At 48.7% G+C, this 26,131-nt stretch overlaps 1 protein-coding gene across 1 annotated transcript; it reads right to left on the bottom strand.

Annotated features, from left to right (window-relative positions):
- On the bottom strand, positions 1-25,816 carry LIPA (lipase A, lysosomal acid type). Its single transcript, XM_074297108.1, has 10 exons — positions 25,592-25,816; positions 22,959-23,070; positions 19,968-20,085; positions 11,745-11,943; positions 10,273-10,382; positions 9,039-9,175; positions 7,907-8,053; positions 6,935-7,006; positions 2,699-2,770; positions 1-1,917 (listed from the first exon to the last, which is right to left on the bottom strand). Exons 2-10 carry the CDS (start codon positions 23,067-23,069, stop codon positions 1,684-1,686), a joined length of 1,200 nt encoding a protein of 399 aa, XP_074153209.1. The 5' UTR covers position 23,070; positions 25,592-25,816; the 3' UTR covers positions 1-1,683.
- Between the last annotated feature and the right edge of the window lie 315 nt (positions 25,817-26,131).

Consider the following 26,131-nt stretch of genomic DNA (forward strand, 5'->3'; position numbering starts at 1 on the left):
TGACTGTATAGGTCAATTTTATTGGCTATATATTCTTCAACTTGAAACATGCCAGTATCAAAATAACCTTTGTACATGTGGGGGTCCTCCCAACTTTTGACGTAACCCAAAATCCCTAAATTCTAGCCTAGTCTCTAATTCAAGGAGGAAATTATGTCAGGAGTATCAAAACCCCCTGCTCCGGTTACACATAAAGACATAAATGTGTATAAATCAGAAACAGTAAAATCATCCAGACAGCTAAAATCACAAGATTCAAGGGCTAGGACTCCCTGAGTTTAGGTAGATGAATTCTCCTGGTCATTTTGAAAGGAAAAGGAAAGCTAAAGTCAACAGCAGCTGCTTCCAAGCTACACTGAGCTCCTTTCTCAGGGAGCAGGTGGGGGAATGAGGTAGGGGTGAATGTTGCTCGGGCTTTCACCAAAGCACTGAAATGCGGGGCATCTTCTTCACAGCATCTGGGTCTCTTAACCAGCAGAGCCCCACAGCTTCAGACCTCTAGGGTTTTAGGTACAAGCAGTTTTCAAGCTACTCAAGCAAATCACTTTTAAGTTAGTCCAGGCATTCAAGGCTCCTCAGACACTTGCCCACTTGGTTAGGAAATATTTCTGGCATCTGCTACCCATAATGGCCAGGAGAGACCCTCACCCTGCTGGGGAGCTCACTGCTTGTTTGTTTAAAAGGGGAGGAAAGATGGTTACCCAACAGAATCAGAGTTAGTACGTAAGGCGGCCTTCAAGGTCTCTCCTGATTTGAGAGATAAGTAAACTGAGATTCCAAGGCTTGCCCTGTGTCACATAGCCAATAAAAGTCAGAGGTCTACAGACTTAAAGAAAAAGCAGCGAGCCCAGGCTCACACAACTAGCCAGAATCAGCAATGGCTATGGAAGCCAGTCAGAAGTCCAGCCCTCTGCTTCATGGCTCACGTTGTCTCTCTTGAAAAATCTGGGGATGGTTACCCATGGAAGACTTGGTTGGGTAGGGGGCTGTGGGGTCAGGAGGGTGGAGATAAGGAGAGGGGCTCTCTAAGCTTTGGAAGGCCCTCCCACTGAAAGGGTCCACCACTTGTTCTGTTTGGCTCGGAGGGACTGCACCAGGAACAGCGGGGTGCAGAGAAGTAGATCAAGAATTGGGGGCACACAAGAACTGTCTCTCCTTACAAATATAAGGGAGAATAAAATGTGGCCCTCGCCCTAAGTTTTTCCAGTGTCAGAGGAAGGAGTCTCATCAGAGATCAGGGACTTTAGGGTGGCAAGATCTGGCAGAATCTGTCCCTGGCGACAGCCTCTAAAACATCTAGATAAACAACCCAGGTGGGGGGCTCCGGGAAAATTCACCACAGCCTGTGGAGTTGTAAAAATGCTAGAAGAGCTTTGGGTGAATAGCTTCCCCATCTTTAAAATGGGAGAGGGGGGAATCAGCCCCCCAGGAGCACAAATACACAGGCTCTGAGGTTGGCGAGTCAGACTATCTTTCCTTGCCTTGCTACCCCTGGTGCACTCAAAGGCCAAAGGCCCAGGACGAAGTGTGGACTAGGCCAGAGACAGAACAAGGCAGAGAGAATGGGGCCCTTCAACCTGCCCATACAAAAAGCTTCAGGAAAGTGCAAAATGATTAGTGAGAACAACAAAATGACCGCCAGGGCCTTCAGCCAAGGGCCCGAACAGCAACTTCCCGGGCACCTCATTCATATTTCTTCATCAGGTCCAGCATCTCATTATAGAGTCTCTTGGGGGCATCCAGGCCCCAGATGAAATCCAAATGTTCGTACTCTGGAATATTCTTGTGGTACACGAGATTGGTGATCTGAGTCACTAAGAGGCCCATATCTTTGGGGTCCGCCAGCGAGTCCCGACTCCCACTCCAAAGGGCTGTTGGAACCAGCATGTCCTTAATTTGGTAGAAAGGAGGCTCAGTCTGGGGGGGAAAGCCAAAGAGAGCCCATTAAGTCACCAATTATTTTTAAAGCTACAATAAACCAAGAAGCACATGCTTTTCATTTAATTTGGTCAAAAGTGATGGAGAGGCAGCAATGCAGTGATTCAAAAGGATTCCAGTAAACTTGGGACGGGAAAGGCCATTTGTATCTAAAGAGAGAACGATGGAGATCCCTTTGGGTCTGATTAATTTTTTTTGCACAGCATAATAAATATAGATTGTTTGTGTTTGGTCTCTATCTGATTGCTCGACATCTTAGGAAAGTGGGAGCGGAAGGAGGGAGGGAAGGAAGGAGGGAGGGAGGGAAGGAAAGAAGGAGGGAGGGAGGGAAGGAAGGAGGGAGGGAGGGAAAGAAGGAGGGAGGGAGGAAAGGAAGTGAGAGAGGAAGAAAAATGTGGAACAAAATTTTACAAGGATGGATGTTGGAAGCTATCTTTGTGCGTGTTTGGAAACATAAAATACTACTGAGAAAGAAAAAAAGCTTCAATTAATAACTGGGGTCTGGGCCTTCATTTCCACTGGAAGAATCCGAGCCCAGCTTGGAGGTACAAACTTCACCCCCCACCACAGTCTGTTGTGGGGCCGGGGAGGGGGGAGATAAAAGGGGGAGCCTCAGCTGGCACTTCTGACAGGCATGTGATGAGCAAAGGAAATCGGCCCCCAACTACCTCCACCCACTTCCTACTGGTGTCCCAGATAGTGTCCAATCCTCCCCACCCATCCCCCAAAGAAGCTCAGGGTTCAGCCCCAGCACCCTTACCTGATTATAATGAAAGTAATTCTTATCTTGACTTCCCCAGTCATAGGCTTTAAACTCTCCAGATCTGACAGCCTAAATGTTCAGAATTTCACATAAAAGGTTAGAAAGAGTTCCCTGAGGAATCAGAAGCCAAAATGGCAACCCAATATAAGCGTTTATCAAACACCTACTATGTGCCCCCCTGGAAAAACAAAGGTGAAAGCTAAAGAGGGTCTGTCCTCTGAGCCAATGAATGGTCTCCTCCAACCCCAGCAGCTACCTCAGTACCAAGGAACTTGCCCCCTGCAGCCCCTCCTCTGATTGGTCAGTTCCATTTTCTGGACTTGAGCAGGCCAGCCGTGTTCACTTCCCAATTCCTCTCCAAGCTTCCCTCCAGACTTTTTTGTATTTTGCTCCTTCTGCTGGATACTCCTCCCCTCCTCCCTGATTTTCATCTTTCTTTTATGTTTGTCTAATTCCTTGAAGGCAGGAACAAGCTTTCTTTTTGCTCCAATTGCTTAAGCACAGTGTCTGGCACACAGACGTCACTTAATAAATGCTCGCTGACCTCACTGCAACATTTCTGTATTTCCACTCCCAATGCTCTTCCCACACAGAACCTCCCCTGGTAGCAAAGAGTGCCAATGTGCCCAGGGCATGTGCAGGCCACATTCTACACCCCTGGCCCCCCCTCTATTCATCAAAAAGGTAAATATCTGTCTTCTAGAGACAAAATGGGTTCGGCATTTTTACTGTTCCTTTTTAATGGCTTCCTTCAGAATTAACTACCCCAGTTCTGTTCCTATGTGCAGTCAGGTCTCTGTGTTTTTCTTCTGTCACACAGCACAATCCCACAAATCACTGGGACTCATGTCTCTCGTATATTCCAAATGAACTGCTGTGGAAATTCTACCTGAACCCGCCCAGGAGCTGACTGGTCTTGGCCAGAATCAGCGCTGAGGGTCCCAGGGGCTCGGGGGTCAGCCGCGTTTGCTCGGTCCCACCTCACTTACACTATCCCAGGCTGTTTTGTAAAGTACCTGCACATCTAGCTCACAATCCTCAGGAAAATGTAAGTCATTACGACAAAGGATCAAGATCTCGGGATCATCCCTCTGAAGCTGCCCCCCCAGCAGGGCCCCAGAACCCAGGAAAGGCCCAGTTTCAGCCCCTGTGCCGGAAAGGGGCAGCAGCAACAAGGAGCATCTAGCCTGGGCCACCAAGGCTCACTCCTCTGGGAACTATAGCCAGTGACGCCACCAGAGGGCGTCAGGGGAAAGCAGCATTCCCAGCTCTGCAGAATCAGGGGAAACCAAGTGTAGGTGCAGGGTCAGGCACGCTGGTCAAACCCAGCAACTGTAGGGGCTGCTTTTGCTAAACACACTTTGTTGTGAGCAAGGGTTCTGTGGAGGTAAGGGACAAACCACTGGGGATGTTCAAAATTGTTTCAATTCTTATATAACATTAAACAAACTATTATTGATTAAATAATATCAAACAAACTATTATTTAATTATTAAATAATATTAAATATAAATTAAAATATTGAATAAATTAAATAATTTAATAGTAAATAAATGTTAAATAATATTAAATAAAATTAAATGGTAATCCGTGTTCATCAAAATTATTTTAAAGTTTATATTCCCTAATCCTGTCCCTCCAAAAATGCTCTCAAAGCCCAGGGGGCTCAGCAGGCTCATTTCAACCCAGGAAGAAATTTCTTAATGAAGGCACATAGATAGAAAATTAAAAAAAAAAAAAAAAAGGCTGAGGGTAGAGATTGGGGTGGGAAGCCATAATGGAAGTGATCTCAGAGCAAAATGGGCTTTTCAGGAGGTAATAATGGCGACTGCCTCTATGAAACGGCTTGCTTTCTCAATGAGAAAGGGGTGAAGGGAGGGAGAGAAAATTTGAGACTTGGCTTTTTTTAAGTGAATTTTAAAATTTGTTTTTATGTGTAATTGGGCAAAAATAATTTTTTTTAAATTAAAAAAAAAAAGGGAACACAAGAAACTTAGAGAAAAGTGATTTGTGTGAATTTGTATAGAGCAAAATAAATGGTGGAAATGAAGGCAAATAGATCCCAGGCAGCCTGTGTAAAGTCAGAGGGAGGAAGATAGTATCATTTATTGGGAGCTGCAGAGGGCCTATTTTTCTGCACTGGTGATCATCTAAAAGAGATACACTGGGGGAAACAAAGAAAAGAAACTTTGTATACAATGATCACCCCAAGGTAAATAGTATCTTTTATTGGGAGCTGCAGAGGGCCTGTTTTTCTGCAAAGGCGATCATCTAAAGAGATACACTGAGGTGAAACAAACAAAGAAAAGAAACTTTGTATACAATGATCACCCCAAGGTAAATAGTGTCTTTTATTGGGAACTGCAGAGGGCCTGTTTTTCTGCAATGGTGATCATCTAAAGAGATACACTGAGGTGAAACAAACAAAGAAAAGAAACTTTGTATACAATTATCACTGTAAATGATCAGACTCCTAAAAGAAACTCCAACTCAGCAGAAAAGATAGGGAAAGTTATGGAGAAGAGATAATACACATCCTTCCCCCTCTGGGTAGGGAGCAGGGACAGCCAGCATAAAATATAACAAATGATACAAAGTTTCTGCTCCCGGGCTTTTCGGATTGACTTTTTTGTTGTCAAAAAATGAGGAGTTAGTCTTGGGGCCAGGATGGAAAATAACTGGGATGGAGACTCAGAAGATTAAAATAAAATGTTTAAAATGTTTTCTAAAAAAGTGATAACGGGCTCCTCCTCCCTAGAAGTCTTCAAGCAAAGGACTCTGGGAGTTTGCTTCAAGTATGAATTGAATTGGAGAGAGTCTGAGCTCCCGACCACCAACTACCAGAGCCAGTTCTCCAATTTTACGTTCTGAGGTTCTCATTCAGGGACCCACAGAGCTCCTTATTTATAGATCCCATCACTGAGGTCTAGCCAGGGGAAACAACTGGTCTGGGCTAGCTCTTCCCAATGTGCTCCCTCCAATGCCTCTGAGCTAGGCCGTCACCCTGAGGACGATTGGTGACAAGTGGGCATAGATAGGTGGGTACATTGACCAGCATCCTCACCCCCAGCCCAGACTAGAAATGCCCTTCCGGGCTCTCATGGCAGCCGGCCAGCAGGGCATCTCTGGGAGCCCAGCGGCCTCTGCCCTGGGGAGGCTCCAGGCATAGCTGTTCTTGACCTCCCGAGGAAGGCATGGGGGTGAAAGCAGAGTTTCCTGGTGAAGGACAACAGCAAAGGGCCAAAGTGGGGGGTGGGGAACTTGTGTCCCCAGGGCTACAGAGCACCCTAGTCGGGAGAGCAATGGGGAAGCACTGAGCACTGTGGGAAAATCCTTCTCCTCTGCAGTCCCCCAAGGTTTCAGGTGGCCAAGTTCTAGGGGAGTTACAAGAGCAAGCCCCAAGAATATGACCTTCCACCTTGTCCTGATCTCAGGTCGGGGGTCAGTCTGCAGGGTCCGGCAGGGAATGAGGGAGAGGAAACTCCCCTCCCCCGGGTCTTTTTCTCAAGACTCTGGGACCCCTGGTGGCCATGGGTGCCCCTCATCTTCTCTTAGCTGTTAGTCCAGTGACAAAACAGTGTCATACATACTGAGCTAACCTTGGCAAGGCTCCTCGCCCACAACTCATAGCAAGGGGGACAGGAGCAAGTGCCCCTGTTATTGCTCTTGCCCACAGTCCCCCACAAAGAAGCTGGAGAGCTGGGGGTTTGAGCCAAGTTTGCCAATGACAAGTCCAGCTTTCATTCCACTGGGCTTCACTGCCCTTTCAACATAATCCAACAAGCATTTATTAAGCACCCGTTGTGTGGAAGGTACAGACCCGGAAATGAGAGATGCAAACAAAAACCAGTCCCTCCTCTCAAAGGGTCCCCTTCTCCTGGGGCACACACACGTGCACAGGTGAGCACGTCCCTGGTTCTTTGAAGAGAGGGCCAGGGGGCCACACACACACTCCCCCAGCTAAATCCCTCCTGGACTCAGAGCTCTCGGGCACAATAAGCAAAGCTGCTGGGGAGGAGCTCGTAGGAGTCCCCAGAGAGAGGATGGGGGAGGGGGCACAAACCACTTGGAACCAGGGGGGGAGGCCTGCACCTCGTAGGAACTGGGGGGGGGAGAGGCGCTGGCGTCTCCTCCTTATGTGACAGAGAAAGAAACTGAGGCATAGACAGTGACTCTGACTCCGGCCCCCCCACAGCGACTGTGCAAGCCGCTGGCCCCCACACCTGCGCCTACCTGACTCCAGTGTAACATGTTCTGCACAGACGTCCCGGCCGGATTGTGCGTGCTGTACACGTCCACTCGGGACTGCGCAGAGAAAGGCAGCGTGTGAGAGTGCGCCCAGACCGACATAGACTCCCGGACCCAGGCACCCCAACTCTAGGCTCCCCAGCCCCTGGTACCCAGGGCCTGGGGCTCCCCCTTAGCCCCCCACCCCCTCCTTTCCATAGTCACTGACATTGAGCCCAACATGCGGCTCCTCATGATATTAAAGGCAGAAGGGAATCTCTGAGTCAGCACACAAGAACCAGTCAGGTAAAGGGCCCCAGGCCCTCCCCTCCCCCACCCCTCTCCCCCCGTGCAAAGGGGGGCCGCTGATACAGTCCCAACTAAATCATTGTGGGGATGATTATGTGGGGGAAGTGGAAAGGGAGGGAGGGTGGGAAAGAGGGAGGAAGGGAGGGAGGGAAAGAAGGAGGGAGGGAAGGAAGGAGAAAGGAAGGAAGGGAAAGAGAGAGGGAGAAAAGGAGGGAGGGAAGAAGGGAAGGAGGGAGAGAAGGAGGGAAGGAAGGAAGGAGAAAGGAAGGAAGGGAAAGAGAGAGGGAGAAAAGGAGGGAGGGAAGAAGGGAAGGAAGGAGAGAAGGAGGGAGGGAAGGAAGGAGAAAGGAAGGAAGGGAAAGAGAGAGGGAGAAAAGGAGGGAGGGAAGAAGGGAAGGAAGGAGAGAAAAAAGAAAGGAAGGAAGGGAGAGAAGAAAGGAGGGAGGGAGGGAGAGAAAGAAGGGGGAGGGAGAGAGTAAGGGAGGGAAAAAGGAAAGGAGGCAGGGAAGGAAGGAAGGAAGGAGAAAGGAAGGGAGAGAGGGAGGGAGGGAAGGAAAAAGGAAAGGAAGGACAGAAGGAGAAAAGGAGGGAAGGAGAAAGGCAGGGAGAGAGGGACCCGAAGGAACAAGGGAAGGAGAGCATGCTGGGTGGTTGGCTGGGCCCAGGTACCATGTTGAGGTTGTGCTCGTTGAAGCCGCAGATGACGAAGAGCAGGTTCCCACAGAGCTCCTTGAGGAAGATGTGCGAGCATACGTGGGTCCCCAGCCACTTCAATACCCAGTTCTGGGGGAGAAACTCATTCACCCCAAATATGTCCTGCACAGAAACAGAGTGGGTGCCCTTTCAGGAGGTCCCGGGTACTGGGAGAAGCTCTGCTCCAGGCCAGGGCGGGGAGGGACCCACAGGGGTAACTGGGGCCCGGAGGGGGAGAGGTGTGGGGAAGGTCACCCTGTAGTTGGAGACAGGGACAGAATTCGAACTCAGATCCTGTCACTCCAAACCCCCAGCTCTTGTGACCACCCCAAGCCGAGCCTCTCCGTGCTGATTCCGGGGCTCAGGGAAGCATCTTTCCCCCAGTCAGACAGCTCTAATCATCCCGGCTCTCACTAGGGAGGGGGAAGCTCGGGAGGGGCTACAGAGGCTTGAAGTCGGGCTGCTCAGCTCCCAAAACACTCCAGGGGTGGTTCTGTGGCCCCAGAAGGCTCGGAGACTTCAGCAGGAGAGGACTCAGAAATCTCAGCTCACCCAGGGTCTCCCAGCTGGGAAGTGGACCCAGTTCCCCCAGACTCCAAGCCACTAAGCCATCCCCTCTGCAGAGGAGCGCCCTGGGATACAGCCCAGTGCACCCCAGGCTGGTTGCACTATTGCTGGTTGTTAGAAAGTTCCTTCAGGGAGTGAGCCACCGCGGGCCCCTGCACCCAGGCAGGGGAGCCAAGATGCCCCCCCCAACCCTCAGATTTCTGAAGCCTCCGGCTGGACCTGCTTTCCCATCCACCCCATTCGTCTTGGTCTTCTCTGCATGATGTTAAGTAGCCCCCATTACTCAGAGAGAATAAACATCCATGGAAAATAAAATCCCAGACCCCCAGGGCCGTGGCTTGGTCCTCTGCAGTAGGGGCACCCACAGGCCCAGGGCAGAGGGAGGAGGGCTTCCCAGGAGGAAGCTCGGACACGCCAGGACCTGGGTTTGAGTCCCTGTGGCCCTGCTCTCGGCCTCTGCTGTTCACTCCCCCTCCCGGGAGCTCCTCCCCCTCTACCATGAGGGCACCGGGCTCGCTGACCCCCCCTCCGGGACTCCTACCTTGAAGAGCAAATCTGGGAAATTTCCCAGCTTGGCCATGGGGCTGGTGCTGAACTTGACAGTGGCCACGGGAGCCAGGGCAAAAAACATCTTGATCTTCTTGGCCAGCTGGGGCAGACGGGAGAAGGCGATGAAGGCTGGGGGAGGAGGGGACACAGAATGGGACCTCAGAGAGCCCCAACTGCCGCGGACCCCCCCCCCCCGGAAAAGGCTGCGCAGTTAGAGCCCGGCCTCTCTGGCCTCCGTGAGGTGGCCGAAGGGCTCCCGAGTCTCCAAAGCCCTCCAGGCCCCGCGTCTGGCAGGACACGTGAGGCCGGGCCCACGCCTGCTATTGACCCAGGGCGGGGATTCTGGCTCCCGGGGCCTCAAGAGCTTGTCAAGTGCGTGTTCTCAAGGAGCCTTGAGAGCAGCTGGAGGAGTCTGCAGGCTGGAGTGCCCCAGGCTTGAGCCCGGCGCTCACTCGGCCTTTCCTGCCCAGCACAGAGAGCCCTGCCCTGGGCTGCCCAGGAGTCAGGGGCTCAGTCTTCAGAAACCACTAGTCCCCTCCTCCTCCCTCTCGCCCCCTGCCAGACCCCAGGCTTGCCTGGCTAAAGGGCGGCCCCTTCCCGGCCCGGCCTGTCTCAGTAATGGGAGAAGCAAGCAGGAGTTCAGAGAGGGAGATGGCCCTGCTCACTAGCTGGTGGAGGTCACCGTCTGTTACCTCAAGTGTCTCACCTGGAAAATGGGCAAAGCTGAACTAAGTGCTTTACAAGCCTTAAAGGGCTCCAGCAATGCAGGTGCAGCTGATCAGTTTGTATCATTGTTCACCAGAAAATGAGAACAGGCGTGGAAGGGCCTGAGGGGGCGCCCTGTCTGCTTCCAGCCAGTGGGGAAGCCTGAGATCAGAGGGTCAGGGCCCCCCGTAGCTGAGCTTCCTTGTCTCGACTACTGACAAGATCTGGTGTGAGCTTGTCTCCTGCACACACACACAGACACACATCCATGTGCATGCACATGGATGGGCACCTGCACCCTTCCTTCCTTCCCTCCATCCTTGCATGGACACATGCATGCACACATGTGTTTGTACACATACACGCATGTGCCTGCCCACATGTTCACAGACACCCAGGCGTGCATACAAATCCACACGCACGCACACAGCAGGACGCCCACTGAGCCCAGCTGCCCTCTGGGAAGGCTGTTCTCCAAGTGGAGCTCCCATCACCGGGAAGCCCGGACTCCTGGGACCTACCAATGGTGGTGCCTTGGGAATGGCCAACATAATAGATCTGCTCTTGACCGGTCTTGTTCAGGATAAAGTCGACCACGGCGGGCAGGTCGTGGGTCGCCATCTCATCAAAGCTGCAATGTAAAAAAGAGAATGTCCCCAGAGGAATCCCAGTCAATCCCTACACCTCCTCGAGGCGACAGGAGGAGCCGGAGCTGGGAGGACCACCAGTGGTCGGTGAGTCAGCTCCCTCACTGTCCAGAGAAAGAAACTGAGTCCCAGAGAGTTAAGGGAAACTGAGTCAACGTCACCCGGCTCAGAGGAGCTGAACATGAAACAGGTCTTGACTCCACGCCCAGAGTCCTTAACTTAGATGTGAACAATCAATTCACATTTCACATTTATTACGCATTTATTCTGTGCCACTGTAAACCACGCCATTATGACCACGACGACCTGAACCGATTATAATAATAAACAACTTGTAAAACACTTGAGTAACAACACTAGCGCCTACTATGTGCGGGACACGTACACTTTACAAATATTTCCTCATTTGCTCCTCACAACCACCTTGGAAAGGTTAAGTGTAATTATCCTCATTTTACCAATGAGAAAACTGAGTCAGAGAGGTGAAGGGACCTGCCGACATCCTACAGCCATTGAGGCTCTGAGGGAGGATCTGCCCTCCACCTTTAACCCTTTCTGTGGCCGCACCATCTGCTTCAAGAAAACGGGCGGTGGGAGGCAGTCACGGTGCTTTGTATGGTTCCTTGTTGTTTGTTTTAATTTAAATTGATCGAAACACTTTCTGATCACTGATTATGTACAAGACTGTTGGTATCATGAAGGTACAAATACATAAGAAGGCAGTAAAGGGTTTTTAAACAATGAGAACGTTTTCAGGATAGTTTTAAATGATTTAGCCAGGAGTTCAGCCCGTTTCATAATCTGTCAATGATGGTTTTAGACATTAAATAATATTTAATAAATAAATAGTATAATAGTAATAGTATACATTAATATATATATATATAAAATATAATATATAGTATAATAAATAAATAGTAAATAATGTTTTGAGAAAATGCATTGGCCCCCAAAAATGGGGATTTTAGAGATAGGATTCAAGGATTCTTGATTTGACCTTGATGTAGACATTGTTCCAATGGAGCCCCCCAATACTCTCTTCTGGGGGGTTTGGCTGGTATTGCTATCCTTACTTTACAGATGGGGAAACTGAGGCCCAGAACTGACATGACCTGTCCCAAGACCCAGAGCTGGGAACAGATTCAAACTCGGGTCTCTCTTAGTGCCAGATCATAGGTGCTAACTCCCATCCACCTCGTGTTCTGCACCAGAGAAACATCAGCTGTTGCCGTCAGCCCACGGGGCTGGCCCACAGGATGGAGAAGATGTACATTTCTGGAGCAGTCATTCGGGGGAGGTCAGTGCCCAGCTCCGACTGTGCCCCCCACTGCTTCATCTTCACCTACCTGAAGGCCCAGAACTTGTCCTGGTAAACAGAAAGCGTCTTATGTCTGCGGGACCAGGTGTTCCCCCGGCTGTTCCCTATCCACACGTCGTAGCCAGCGTCGGCCAGGATGAAGCCCAGGCTGCTGCTGTCCAGATTCGTGACCCAGTCGCTCCCGTCGGCCAGCAGACCGTGCTGTAGGAACACCACCGGCCGGGGTCCTGGGGGACAGAGCACACATGGTGAGCCAGGGCTGAGCCTGGGGATAGTCACGAGGGGAGACACTCAGGACACGACCAGCCACTCAGGAGCCCTCCACTCCTAGTTTCCCACCTTCTGCAGCTCAGGGGCTACTGAGTGATCGGGCCACCCAGAGATGGGACTAAGGGGGCCAGAAGCCATCGGCAGGGTGCAGGCTATCGGGGCATTCCAGCCTAGCAAAGGCCTCCTCCTGTATCCCAGAGGGCAAAGATCCAGGATTCTCCATCCACCTAATCATAGCCCTTCACACGAACTCTGACAGCAGACTTAAGCATACTTTTCCTGCTTCCTTTATTTTCCTTTTCACGTGTATTTTATTTTGCAACATGACTAATACGAAAACGTACTGCACGGTTCCACCTGTAAAATCAACATCACCTTGCCTGCCTTCTCAATGGATGGGGGAGGGCAGGGAGGGAGAAAATTTGGAATTCCAAAAAATGTTTTAAATGAATGCTAAAAATCATTTTTAATTAAAAAAAAAAAAAAAAAAAAAAGGCCACTGGGGAAGGTAGGAGGCGCAGTAGATAGAGCACCAGCCCTGAAGTCAGGAGGACCTGAGTTCAAATGTGAACTCAAGACACTTAACACTTCCTGGCTGTGTGACTCTGGGCAAGTCACTTAATCTCAATTGCTTCAGCAAAAAAAATCAATACATAGACCACTGTTGGCAGGAGGAGAGGGAAAGAGACATCAAGAACTGACAAAAGAAAGAAAACTTGTGAGTTTTCATTTTGTTTCTGTTTTCTCTGCCAAGGAAAATGATCTTTGGACTGGGACAAACAGAACAAAAAGTAACTGATAGGGAACTAATACCCAAGATAAGGGGGCAATAAAAGAGCGCCTAACTGCCCTTCGGGAGCACAAGTCCCATGGTCGAAATGAACAACCAAACGTAAGTGATTGTGAGCCACCGGAAAACCAGAGCTCAAGCCAAAACGGACGTGGTCAGGGCCTGGAAAAGGGAAGCATCCCGATTTTCGAAAAAGGAAATAGAATGCAGTGTAAAGGTCGGTCTTTCCTCAGCAAAATGTTAAAGTGGATTATTACTAAAGGGATGGTTAGTGAACGTTTAGAAAAGGAAGCAGTGATCACAGGCCTGCCTGCCTGCAGCAAACACAAGCCATACCAGGAGCGAGTTTCTAGAAGGCAGATCAGGAAACTGCCGCGGTTGTGCTTTATGTAGATCTCAGCAAAATTTTGCATGAAGTGTTTAATAATATTCTTGGATAAAACATGGAGAAACATGGTCTAAAGGCAGAACAATCAGGCAAACTTGAAATGGATTAAAAGTCTGGGTGCAAGTGATCAGAATCACCTTGGAAAAGTAGAGGAATGGCAGACAAACAGCCAGTCTGGGCTCAAGGCCGATTTCTGGCACCTCCTGTCCCTGGGACCCTGAGCCACTCACTCAGGCGCCTCCCTCCCTCCTGTCCCTGGGACCCTGAACCACTCACTCAAGCGCCTCCCTCACCTCTTCGATCATAGAGCAGGAGGTAAAATAAGTTTCCTCAACAGACATTCCTCATGCCCATGAAATCACAAAGTAGATCTGTCACAAAGGGGATCCCAGGCTTCTGTGCTTCACATTTTCACCAACATCTTAAATAAAATCCCAGAGGGCATCCTTTCCAGGTGTGCATGGGACCCAGGCCCGTGAGGGGAACCTGGGGCCTCTCTGATACAGGTCTAAACTGCCTTGGCAGGCTAGAGAACTGCACCACATTTCTCTGGGCTTTAAACAAACAACCCCACAAATGCAATCCTATGGCTGGTAAGCCAGTCGCCTTCAAGATGAGCTGGACGTCAGTCTGAATAGCAGCTTCAAAAGCTCAGGAGGGGCCGGCCCTGTTCTGGTAGCCCCAGAAGGCAGAGCTAGAAGTGGATCCTGGGTCCAGAGCCCAGCTTTGGCTTTAGAGTGGACAGGAAACTTCCCACCAGCACCGTCTCAAGGTGTGCCAGGCTGCCAGGCCAGGAGACGACAGGACCTTGGACAGAGCCTTGGATAATCGGTTCTTGGGCTTGAGGCCGGGAGAATTTTGGTTTGAGCCCGGGTGTGACGGCAGGGCCAACTGTGAGGACTCTGCCTTCCGGGTACCTCTGCCCAAGGTGCCAAAAACTGCCTTATCCTGCCCAGGTTTTACTGGCAGCACAACTGTGAGGCAGCTGGGGCACAGCAGAGAGTGCTGGATCTGCCATTGGGGAGACCTGAATTCAAATCCATCCCTAGACACTTAGCAGCTAGGTGATACCATTCCACCTCTGTCTGACTCAGTTGGCTTCCCTGAACTTCACAGGACTGCTGTAAGGATCTTTTCTGCACTTAGCACAGTGTCTAGAATACAGTAGGCACTTAATAAAAAGCTTATTTCTTCCCTCCCATTCAGATGACTTAGGTTAGAAGGGCCTAGAGATCAATCCTTCATTTTGCAGAAGGGGAAACTGAGGCTCAAGGTCACACCTATAGTAAATAGCAGAGTCTCCATATGGGGTGCTCTTTCCTCTGTCTCCTGGGCAAGCTATCCTTGCTACATCTGGCAGCCCCACCAATGAGGGGGCAGAACTTCAGGCAGGACCAAGGGGATCAAGGGAGAAGAATCAGGATCAGTCAACAAGGATGACCCGAAGTCAACTAGGAGACCCAAGTTCCACTGCTCAGTTCACCACCTCCTGGCCCAAAGTCTGGGGCTTAACAATGTTAGCTGATTGACCGATTGATGGATTTAACAACTATTCCAGGGGTCACAGTTCAGTTGACTGAAACTGAGTAATCGGGCCTGCCAAGAACCAAGCTTACCAGCATCTCTTGGAGGATAAAATTGAGAGAACTTAACAGATCAAAAACTGATGGATTAAAAACAAGTGAGATGTTAACCACAGAGAAGTCAAGGAAATTGTTTTGCCAAAAGGAATGAAAAAGAACTAAATTTTAAAAATGCAATCTTTCATTTTACAGACCAAGAAACAGACCAAGAGGAGGGTACTTGCTAGAGCAGGCCACACGTTGTTATAATAATAACAATGATAATAATATCATGCTTTAAGATTCCCACACTACATTCCCTATGGGACAGAGAGAAGAACCATTATACCCATTTTATAAATTGGGAAACTAAGGTTGAGAGCTTGTCAGTCATGTCTCCTGACTCATTCATTCATTCAACATTTATTAAGTGCCTACTTTGTAACAGGCACTGATAATAAAAAGACTAAAATTAAATAATTCCTGCCTTCAAGGAGTTTACCTTCTGCCTGGGAGGGAGGTGGGGAGAGAAGCTTAATAAATGCTCCTTGGATTAGATGGTCATTGAAGGACTTGTTTAGTTAAGTGCTCCTTTAAAGGAGAAGTTACAGTTTTGGGAGATTCAAAAGGCCAAAAAATGAGCCATAATCCAGCCCTTTGAGGGAGAAGAGAAAGTGCCTTTCATAATGAAATCACGGGGAAGTTTCCATTTATCGAACAATGAAGAAATGGGAACCATAGCTTTAAAAAAAAAAAGCTGCATCCAAGAGCTAAAGTTTCTTCATCCACAGAAAAGCTGTTTAAAAATCAATCTCATTATCTCACAAAGATGACCTCTGCTGTGACTCTAGCTTTCTGCTGTGCTCCTTTCTGAAATCCTAGGAAATTTCATCACTTCTTCTATCCATGAGGACAGACTGGCAAATAAACTCCTAATATGGGAGAAATCTGGCTGTTTTGAGAACTTCCCACAAGTCTCTGAACAAGCTCTAAATGCTATCCAGTTCTTTTCAGAATGTAGTTTCAATCCTAAATCCTGATAAGGACCTTATGAAAAAAAAAAAAAAAGAAAAGAAAAATTTAGGTCAATTTCCTGAAGGAAAGAGCTGCAAAAAGAGTAAACTGAACTATCAGAAGTGGAACATTTTTAAAAAGCATTTATCATAACTATAGGTAATTCATTCCATTACTGAAAGGCTGTATTACTCAATCTTGGAAAAAATGTCAAACTAATAGGAAAAAAAGCATATTAAAAACCACAGGATCCTAACAACAGATATAGGAAAGGTCTTTGGTAAAATAATACTATCTGCCATGATTAAAAAAAAGCACAAAAAAGAAACAGAATAAGTAGATTTTTCCTCAACATGATTAAAAAGTTTGAAAATCAACATTAATTGCAAGCAGTAGGGAAACATCAGAAACATTGTCACTCAAAATGATTATTCTGTAGTAATACTAAAGATACGAGTACAAGAAAAAGAAATTAAAAGGATTAATGCAGCAAAGTGAGAAACAAGATTATTTAGAAGGATCAGAGTGTTTACTGAATTCAACTATTTATTTAAAAGATTAGTCTTAACAAAAAATTAACTGAGGCAAAGAGTGAGTTCAACTAAGTTTACAGGCTAAAAAATAAGCTTACCCAAAATAGCTACTATTTAATCAACCAACAAAAATCAAGCAAACATTACTTTAAAAGAAACCCACTGATTAACAACAAAAATCATTAAATATTTGGAAAATAATTTGAATTTAAGAGTGACCAGTATAAAAGATTAATTATAAAAATAAATGGAAGGAAGATCTAAATAATTAGAAGGAAAGCAATGTCCAAGATTAAGCTGAAATAATATAGTAAAAATGACAATACTTTCTAAATATATTTATATGTTTGAAGTTGTACCAATAAAAAATCACAATTATCTGTAGAATCATTGTTCTACAGCTGAAAAGAAACTCAGAAACCATATAGTCCAACTCACATTTTAACAGATGAAGAAACTGAGGCAAAGAAAGTCACACAGCTAGTGAGTGCCTGAATTTGAATTTAGGTCGGCCTGACTCCAGGCTGCCCTATTCCAGACTTCAAAATATATTAGGAGGTAAGTCTCCTTTAGACAATTTCACCCTGCCCCCCCAAAAATACAAATAAAGTCCTTGTACAAGAGAAACCCCAAAATAGAAACCAGTAACAATTCATTTTTTGCCTACAAAGAGCTGATAAATCATTAAATCTCTCTAGCCTCTGCCCCCCCCCCCCTTACCTCTTTTATGAAATAAAGGGATTTGTACTAAAAGACTTGAAAGGTTCTTTCTAGCTCTAAACCCTAGGACCCTTGGGAGAACTGGGCCCAGTTAAACCAGGGGAGAGAAGGCCCCCAGAGGACTCGAGAGCAGGGTTTGAGTATTTGAAAGGCTGCCGATGCCAGTGGGATTTGGCCCCGAAGGTCACTGTTAGCAGGAGCAGCAAAGCAGGAGGCAGCTTCAGGAATGGCTCATCTTGGGTCAGGATTAAAGGCTTAGGCGACGCTCTACTGCAAATCTCACTAAGATTGGGTACACAAGTGACTTCCTGCTGTATTCTGGGGAACGAATGAAGGGATGATTTCGGGGAAGCTGAGCGGCCGAGTTGAGAAGCCTGGAATCCGGGAGGCGCACTAACTCCCCCCCACCGGACCTGTGTCCCAATGTCCCCTCTCTGGCAGCTGGAAGACCTGGATTCCAAGCAAAAAGAAGTTCCTCAGAAGCTCCTCTTGCCCACGGGGCCTCCGGGCCAACGCCGAGCAACTGCCATCTGGGGAGGGCACAACGGGGCCCGAGAACCTCCCACCCCGAGCCTCGCCCCTCCCTGCCGAGGACTCCAGCCCTCCTCATCCAGCTCCTTCCCAGAGTGGAGCCAGGGAGAGCTGTTTTGTGCCCAGAGCCTGGAGGCAGCTTCACTCCTAGTCTCCAAAGAGGAGATCCAGGCAGATATTGGCCCAGCCCCAGCCCAGGAGCCCCGGCCTCCCCTGCCAGGCCCAGCCCCTGAGCTGTACCCAAAAGCCCTTTCAAAAAGCAGTCATCTGGGAGGCTCTGCAGCAACAGGCCTCTGCGGGGATCCAGGGGTAACTGGGGGACTTGGGACTCAGTGACCTCATCTGTCCAATGGGAACATTGCTTCCCAGGGCTCTCATGAGAACCAAGCAAGCTGGAGAGGGCTTTTGTGTAACTGTTGCTTGTCCATATTCTCCAGACGCCCATCTGCACAGGAACTGGATTCGAGTGAAATGGGAGCCTCTCAGCCTCGCTGCCTCCTCCAGGGCCGGCCAGCCCCACCCCTGATCCATTCGGGCCATGTGATCTGGGCCAAGTCACTTAGCCCCTCCTAACTTGGCTCCAGATGACTCTCTAAGGGGATGCTGCCCTGGCTGCTCCCTTTGGGGGTGAAATCATCCCAAAGATCATAATTATTAGTGTGATGAGAACTCCCATGCACAAAGTACTTTAAAGTTTTGCTCAGTGAGTTGGAGCCTGTCTCATGGGTCAGAGTCTGACTCTTGGATCAGAACCTGCATCATGGGTCAGAGTCTGCCTCAGGCCCTTCCCAGACAACCCCAGAAAAGCTGTTTTTCCTTCTCTGTTCCTCAATCTTTCTATCTGTAAAAAGGGGACAATAACACAATTCTCAAGGAGACCCCATGCAGGCAACCTTTGCCTGGAGCCCTCCAATGATGGGGAGATCACTACCTCCAAAGGGCCAGAGAGAGACATCTACTGTCAAAGAGTTAGGGAGAGACCTCTACTTCCAAAGGGTCAGGGGGAGACCTCCACTGTTATAGGGTCAGGGGGAGACCTCCACCTCCAAAGTGACCCATTTCACTTGGGGACAACAAAGTCAGATGGAGGCAGAGCCAAGCAGGGATGTCTAGGAAGTAGCACACAGAGTTATTATATGCATGTTTTTTCTTTTTTTTTTTAACCAAATAATACAAAATGGAGACTCAGTTTCATAAAGAATCCTCTTTCTGCATTCTGTTGAGTGAAAGAAAATGTTCTCTTTGGGGAGAGGGGGCTTGAAGTTTAGAATATAACTTTAATTGCAGTTCCTTTCTATCCCGGCAGGGAGGGCAGAATCATCAGGACATGACTTGAGAAGCTCCAGCCTTGAAGCAGGAGGATATGAGTTCAAATCTGGTCTCAGACACTTAACATGTTCTAACTGTGTGACTTTGAACAAGTCATTTAACCCCAATTGCCAAGAAAGAAAGAAAGAAAGAAAGAAAGAAAGAAAGAAAGAAAGAAAGAAAGAAAGAAAGAAAGAAAGAAAGAAAGAAAGAAAGAAAGAAAGAAAGAAAGAAAGAAAGAAAGAAAGAAAGAAAGAAAGAAAGAAGGAAACAAAGAAGGAAACAAAGAAGGAAACAAAGAAAGAAAGAAAGAAAGAAACAAAGAAAGAAAGAAAGAAAGAAAGAAAGAAAGAAAGAAAGAAAGAAAGAAAGAAAGAAAGAAAGAAAGAAAGAAAGAAAGAAAGAAAAGAAAGAAAGATCAGACCTGATTTAAAATTAGCTCAGACTATTCGCAGAAGATCAAATACTGAAAGAGAAGTTTAAATATTCTGGCCACACGATGAGAACTGGAACTCATTCTGACATTGGAAAGACTGAAGGCAAAAAGGGAAGAGGACAACAGAGGAGGAAAGGGAGGGGACAGATGGTGTTGTGGAAGCCTGGACAGATGGGAGATGGTGGGGGACAAAGGGACTGCAGACTCAGACTCTACTGGACATGACTGAATATGACCTTCCCCCGAAAGCCCAAGTCAGTGCTGATGTTCCTTCCTTCCACCAGGCTATCTTCCTTCTTTGCTTTTCCTTTAAAACAGGCTTCATGAGGGCCATGTGGCCAGAACTCTTCTGAGTTCTCAGATTGAAAAATCATGACCATAGGATATTATAATATTCTAACTGCAGTCAGTCTCAAGAGCTTCCCAGGGGCTTCCCTTCCTCATTCATTCACTGATTTAATAAGCACTTATGAGGCACCTACTAGGCCCAAAAGCATCTACTCATTGGAATATCCCACAAAATGACCCAGTCCCTGCCCTCAGGCAGCTTCTATCCCATTGGACAGAAGTGCAAGGGGCAATTGTTTTCATCATCAACAACCCAATAATCATCAACAAAAAGCAACCCTGCCAAAACCCAAAGTCAAAGGCATAATATCCACCAAGTAATCCCAAGCATTCCCTCGGAGAGCTTTGTACCTTTCTCCCCTCGGTTCTTCCTGCCATGAGGGATTCGGTTAACGCTCAGGATGTAGCCATCATCAGTCACTACGTCATATTCCTCGCTGGGAAAGCCCCAGTAGGAGATAATCTCACTCTGTAAGGAGAAAAACCAAACGGTGATTCAGGGAGAAATCCGGAGAAGGACAGCCAAGGAATAGCAGGAGGAGGGGGACATAGCAGTAACTTTCATCAGACTTGACAGCTGGCAATATCTTTCAAATTATTAAGAGAGTCTCAGTGCTCTCAAGATCATTCACAGGGATGGGCCAAAAATAACTACAAACAATGCTCTTCTGACCCCACTGACTGTATCTGGAGAGCCAAACCAACTTTCATCTGCTATAGACGTGGGCCCCTGTTCACCTTCCAACTGGCCAAGATGGTGACTGGTTTGGTTTGGAGGCTTGAGCAGGGGATGGGGGCGGGTTGGTGGGTAGTGATCGATATTAAACTGAACACCCCGGGACTTCTTTCTCCTTAGGAACAAATTGTCCTGACTCAGAATTGCCAAATCTTTCCCGCCACAATATTTTCCTCCCTATCCCACAGCTCCAAAAGGTTAACAATCCCATACTCAAAAGCTGAGGAGAAAGAAGGTTCTGCAGCCAAGAGGAAAAAAGTCAGTGACCTATTGCATTTCCTTCTCTGAGTGACCTCTGTTCCAGCATTGTATGAACATACTATCCATTGTTTCCCAGGCACTCAAGTGGAGAGTCTCCCCGCCACTCAAAGGCCACACTCCCCACCCACCCCACCACCCCCACCACCACCTTTCCAACAGTCCCATGAGTTATTCGGGCCACTACTTCTCCTTTTCACAACCCATGGCTTTCTCAATTAGAGGAGCAAAAGAGGAACAGGGAGAACAAAAGAGAACCCAATCAATTCTGTCAAAAGCTTTGGTAAAGAGCATAGAGTGGGAGAGAAGGTTAAAAATGGAAAAGAAGAAGAAAAACTAAAAGCAGTGACTGCCCAGACCCGACTCAGCAAAATGATCCACTGGCTCACAGCAATGTCCGAAATGACAAATCCCACTCGCTCCCCCTACGAGCCGTGAACTTCCCCTCAAATGCAATCAGAAGGCATCTATTTATTAAGTAATCACCATGTGTCAGGTGGTGGGGAATTTTAAAAAATGATAAACAGACTCTGTCTTCAAGGGGATTTGTCTTGTACCAGTAGGATGCAACATGGGATTGAAATAAAACAAGAAACTTGATCAACTGAAAGGGGAGAAAACACTCCGAACTAGAACAAACAAGGCTGGCTTCCTAGAGGAAGTGTCACTTGGGCCTGGAAAAGAACTTGCGGAGGGGAACAGAGAGTTGCTTTCCCAGTATCAGGAAAGCTGGGACAAAGACCCAAAGGTGGGAGACGGAAGTCTGATCAGGGGAACAAGAGGCAAAGCAGCTGGGATGAAGATCCAGGATATGAGGGAAATAATATGAAATATGTCTGTCAAGGCTGGCTGGAGGGAGAGTGGGAAGGCTTTGACCACCAAGTAATAAGGCTTTAAACAGCCCGCCATGATGGATGCTCAAGGACTAGGAGCACAGAGGATACTCCCATATATGAAAAGAAGGCCGAAAAAACCTTATATTTGGTGTAAAAATTCTCAACAGAGAATTTTCAGCAAAACACAGACAGCAAAGTCTATACCAGCAAAGGGGGCCCCTCATTGATGAGCCAAGAGCCAGAGAATTTATCCATTTCTGCATGTGCTGGCTGCCTCCAAGTGGTCACCTTAGAAGAATGGACACTTATTCCAAAATGCTAAAACCTCTCCAAAGTTCCTCTTTAGGAGACCCCACAAATCAGTCACACCAGATTATCCACCGAACTTCTTCATGGACCCGGCTCTATGGTAGAGCAAAAGTGAGATGCCCCCAAAGAGAACACCCACTGTACTCACCAAACTGGCCTGAAAAGGGCATTTAGGACACTGAAAAAGAGGGGGCAGTGTGGTCTAGTAAGAAGAGAACTAATTCTAAAATTTGAGGCCCCCAAGTTCAAATCCTGCCTGTGGGACCTTGGGGGAAGTACTCTCTCTGAGCCGAAGTTTCTTCAGTCAGACTAGATGGACTCAGAGGTCCCTTCCAGGCTCTAGCTCTGAAACCTTGAAATCCGGGGGTGTGACAGATAAGCTCTCACATGTTGATCTGAAATATCAGGCACGAGGCTTTTTAATCATCTGGGGCTGTAACAATTTTGTGGTCTGGGCCAAACTTAGCCAAAACAGAGCTGGAAAAAACCACCACCCTCCTGTATTTGATGCGGTGGAGAAAGTCCAGGGGCTGGATGAGAGGGTATATTTTCTGGCCAATGGGAAGAAGGGATGGGGAAAGGAATTACTTAACACTGAATGATCATTCCTGCTGAACTGAAGGAGAAAGTAAGAAAAAGGAAGGGAAAAGAGAAGAAAAAAAGAAGGAAAGAAGGAGGGAAGAGAAGAAAAGAGATAGAAACAGAGAGAGACAACGACAGAGAGAGGGAAGGAGAGGGAGAGAGAAAGAAAAAGAGAAACAAAGAAAGAGAGGAGGGAGAGAGAAAGAGAAGAAATGAAAAAAGAGAAGGAAGAGAAGAAGAGAGATGAAGAGAGAAAAGAAAATGAAGAGAAAGAGATAAGATGGGAGAAAAGAGGAAGAGAAATGAAGGAGGGAGAAGAGTAGGAGAAGAGAAAGAGAGGAAGAGAGGAGAGGGAGGAGAGATAGGGAAGATATAAACAGAAAGAAAGACAGGAGAGAAGGGGAAAGAGGACAAAGAAAGAAAAACAAAGGAGATGGGCTGGAGACAACATTTTAAAGATCAGGACAAAAGAAAGATTGGGAGGCAGAAGCAAGTATGAGCTGAATCCCAAAGTCAAGTTCTCAGAGAGAGACGAGCAGGCCCTCAGAAGTAGGCCCCCAGAAGCAGCCTCCAGACTTTTTTCTCCCAAAGATTTCCCAAGTCTTCTTAAAGGAAACTCACAATATTCATGTTCGCTTCAGGATCCACATGTCTCTTCTTCCTGAAGTGTTCCTGTGAATGCACCGAGCCAAGGACCACACAGACCACCACGCCAAAGAGCCACGTCTGCATTCTGTAGAGAATGATTTTTCTGTTAACAAGGGAGCATTGCCATCATAATGATCAGACTTGCCCTCAAGAACAGTGGAGAAAATTTACCGACGGATGAAGGGGGACGAGATTCTCAGATTCGGCAGACTTACTGGTTGATTTTGCTTAAGATCACCCCAGCTATTAGTAACCAGGTATAAGATCTTAATGACTACACCCATGGCTTGTCATTATATTTTGCTTTCTCCTCAGCCCCTGGCATTGGATTCACTGCACACAGCAGGAGTTTAATAAATGTCTGCTGTTTTGAAATCGATTACAATTCTCTTTTTAAAAAAAAATCAGCAAAAGTCATTTTTTTTTTGGTAATTGATTAAAGGAAAAACATTCTATCTTTATGACTAAGCAAAGGGGGGGAAAAGGGGGAAAGGCAGAAATGAAAGCAGAAGAGGCCTCCCTCGGGCCCAACATCTGACCAGATGACCAAGCGTTCCCCCACCCCCATCTCTCATAACCTTTGTCCTGATGTTATCGAAACTGAGCCCCTGTTTAACTTCCCTCTTAGAAAGCCTGAGTAGGCAATCATGGGAGATTCGAGAACAAATAAGGTTAATCTATTCTCCCCCAACACATTTTCTCTCAGTATCTCTGTCTTGCTATCTTTGTCTCTCTGCTTTTTTATCTCTTTCTCTTCCCCTCTCCTTCTCTCTTTCTCTCTCCTACTCCCTCTCTCTGTCCTTTCTTCCCTTTGCTCCTTCTGTCTGTTGCCTGTCTCTCTGTCCACATGTGTCTCTCTGTCTCTCTCTCTGTCCACATGTGTCTCTGTCTCTGTCTCTCTCTGTGTCTCTGTCTCTCTCTCCCTCACTCACCTTCTCTTTCCTCCTCTCTATTTCTTTGTCTCTGTCTCTATTTCTCTTAGATTCTGAACCTCCTTCTCCCCAGTTGCCTTAGCTCCAGCCTCCCCTCCCTCCTGCTCCCCTGGCAGAATGGCCTCTCAATGACATATCTGCTTTTCTCCACGGAAAATGAAATGGCAAGAGACTCAGGAGAAGGAAAGTGAGCGGGAGCCTCCAGCTCTGACCTCCCCCCTCTACCCAACACCAAGTGACTTTCTCCTCCAGTCACCCCACATTGAAGCTTGGACCTCGGAGGCTGAGACAGTTTGGAAGCAGCATTTGCATTCAGATCTCGCTTTTGCCACTTCCCCACGCCCTCACCTTCCATTAGTCACAGCTACTCAGGGCCTCAGTTTCCCAATATGGACCAGCTTACTCTGCATTCCTACCCAGACCCCTGTAAGCCCCCTGCTGCCTGCGGGCCATCGAGTCTACGCCCCTTACTTTAAAGATCCGAAATGGAAGCCCAGGGAAGCTGGGTCAAGGATCACACGGGATTTGAACTCAGGTCCACTTATCCTTGTCTTCTCTTCCCACTGTTCACAATCACCCCTCCCATATATGGGGAGTGTCAAGAATGGAACCAGAAACCAGTCCTGCTCTTGGTGCTCTATCACCTCCCCTCCCCCAATTAGCAAGCATTTACCCAGAGGATGCTGGGTCACTTTGTTCAGAGCAGGGGCCATTTCTGCCTTTCTTTGTGTGCCCAGAACTTAGGTGTCGCTTCCTAGTAGGGCTCCTAAATGATAGCCCCCTTGTCCCACTGCCCACTTGCCAGGCTGTGTTACACTTTGGGAACACATAGAACAAGGGAAAAAACTCTTTTGAGGAATTTACATTCAATTAGAAGCCAAGAAACTACAGCTAAGACGCACCTTGGAAAAGGGAAGAGAGGGAGATGGAGGCAGACAAAAGGAAAGCTGGTCCCTAAAGGAAATCTGCAGCCTTGCCTCCTCCCCTGGGGAACCTCCAGAGCCTCCGTTCCCTGTCTCAGTCACCCTCCACAAGCCAGATCCCAAGAGCTCCGGACACAGGCCACCCCAACTCGGTCCGAATCTCGGGAGCTTCTGGTCTCCAGGAATCTTTCACCGTCCACGCAGCAAAGTGAACCGGGAAAGGCGAGAATGCACGGGGGGCAAAGGGAGGAAAGGCAAGGGCGGCCCACTGTGCTTGCACACTCACTCACACTTACACTCACATACACACACTGTCACACACACACACTCACACACACTCTGACAGTCACACACATACACACACACTCACACACTCTGTCACACACACCCACACACACACCCACACACGCTCACACACAGTCCCGGGAGAAGCCCTTGCCAGTTGCTCGGAGCAGCCGGTGCCCCGGTCCAACCTTTCGTTTTCGAGGGGAAACTGAGGCTGCGGGACGGACGCTCGGTGCTTTGCCCTTTGGTTGCAAGAGCTTCGAGCTGGGAAAGATTCCGGACAGCCCCATTTTACAGCCAGAGGGAAGGGAGAAGTCCCCAAGTAAGCCTCGGGGAGGTCCCGGGCCGGGGTCGGCGCGGTCCGCGCGGGTCTCGTGCCCCACCCCCAGGCCCGGAGCCCCGCGCCCGCCGACCCGCCCAGGCCGCCCCCCGGGCTCCGGCTGAGCGCAACTGCAAGCCCACTCACCTGAAGCGCGCTCGGGCCGGACTGGCGCGCGTGGAGAGGGTTCCGGCAGAGCGGGACCAGGGACGGAGTGGACGGGAGGCTCGCAGCCGCTCGGACCCGCTCAGGCTACCGCGGGCTGCCAATCAGGAGCGCCGGCGCCGGGGCAGTGGCCTGCAGCTCCTCCCAGCACTGGCTCCGCGGCCCGTGACTCGCTGCTTTAAGCGGGCGCAGCCCCCTGCGTGCTCCGTCAGCCCGCGGCAGCTGGGGCGGGGCCTAGCAGGGAAGGGGGCGGCCCTCGCCTCCTCCCGGGGCCCCTCGGCACTGGGGGGCACCCAGAGACAGCCCGGGGCCGGGCCCTTTGTGGAGAGCGGCCGAGGACTTTAGACGGCCAGGCCCCGGGGCCCTTAGGACGCTGGGCCCTGGACCAGCCGAGTGCCGGAACACTGAGCGTCACATCACGCGGGGAACGTGGGCTGTCTGAGAGGGAAGGGGTTTAGAACGTTGGACAGTGCTGGGAGCTTTAGAAGGAGTGTCTGAGACTGAGGGGCTTTGGAACGCTGG

Source organism: Sminthopsis crassicaudata, chromosome 2 (assembly GCF_048593235.1).
Source record: "Sminthopsis crassicaudata isolate SCR6 chromosome 2, ASM4859323v1, whole genome shotgun sequence".
Lineage (NCBI taxonomy): Eukaryota > Metazoa > Chordata > Mammalia > Dasyuromorphia > Dasyuridae > Sminthopsis > Sminthopsis crassicaudata.

What these genes read in the sequence shown, in the direction of transcription:
- LIPA (XM_074297108.1), bottom strand. Translation starts at nt 23,069, where the DNA reads ATGCAGACGTGGCTCTTTGGCGTGGTGGTCTGTGTGGTCCTTGGCTCG. An exon ending in GAAGAACCGAGGGGAGAAAG is followed by an intron (nt 11,944 to 19,967) that starts GTACAAAGCTCT and finishes TCTGTCCCCCAG; the next exon opens with GACCCCGGCCGGTGGTGTTC. An exon ending in ACATGTTACACTGGAGTCAG is followed by an intron (nt 2,771 to 6,934) that starts GTAGGCGCAGGT and finishes CTGAACATTTAG; the next exon opens with GCTGTCAGATCTGGAGAGTT.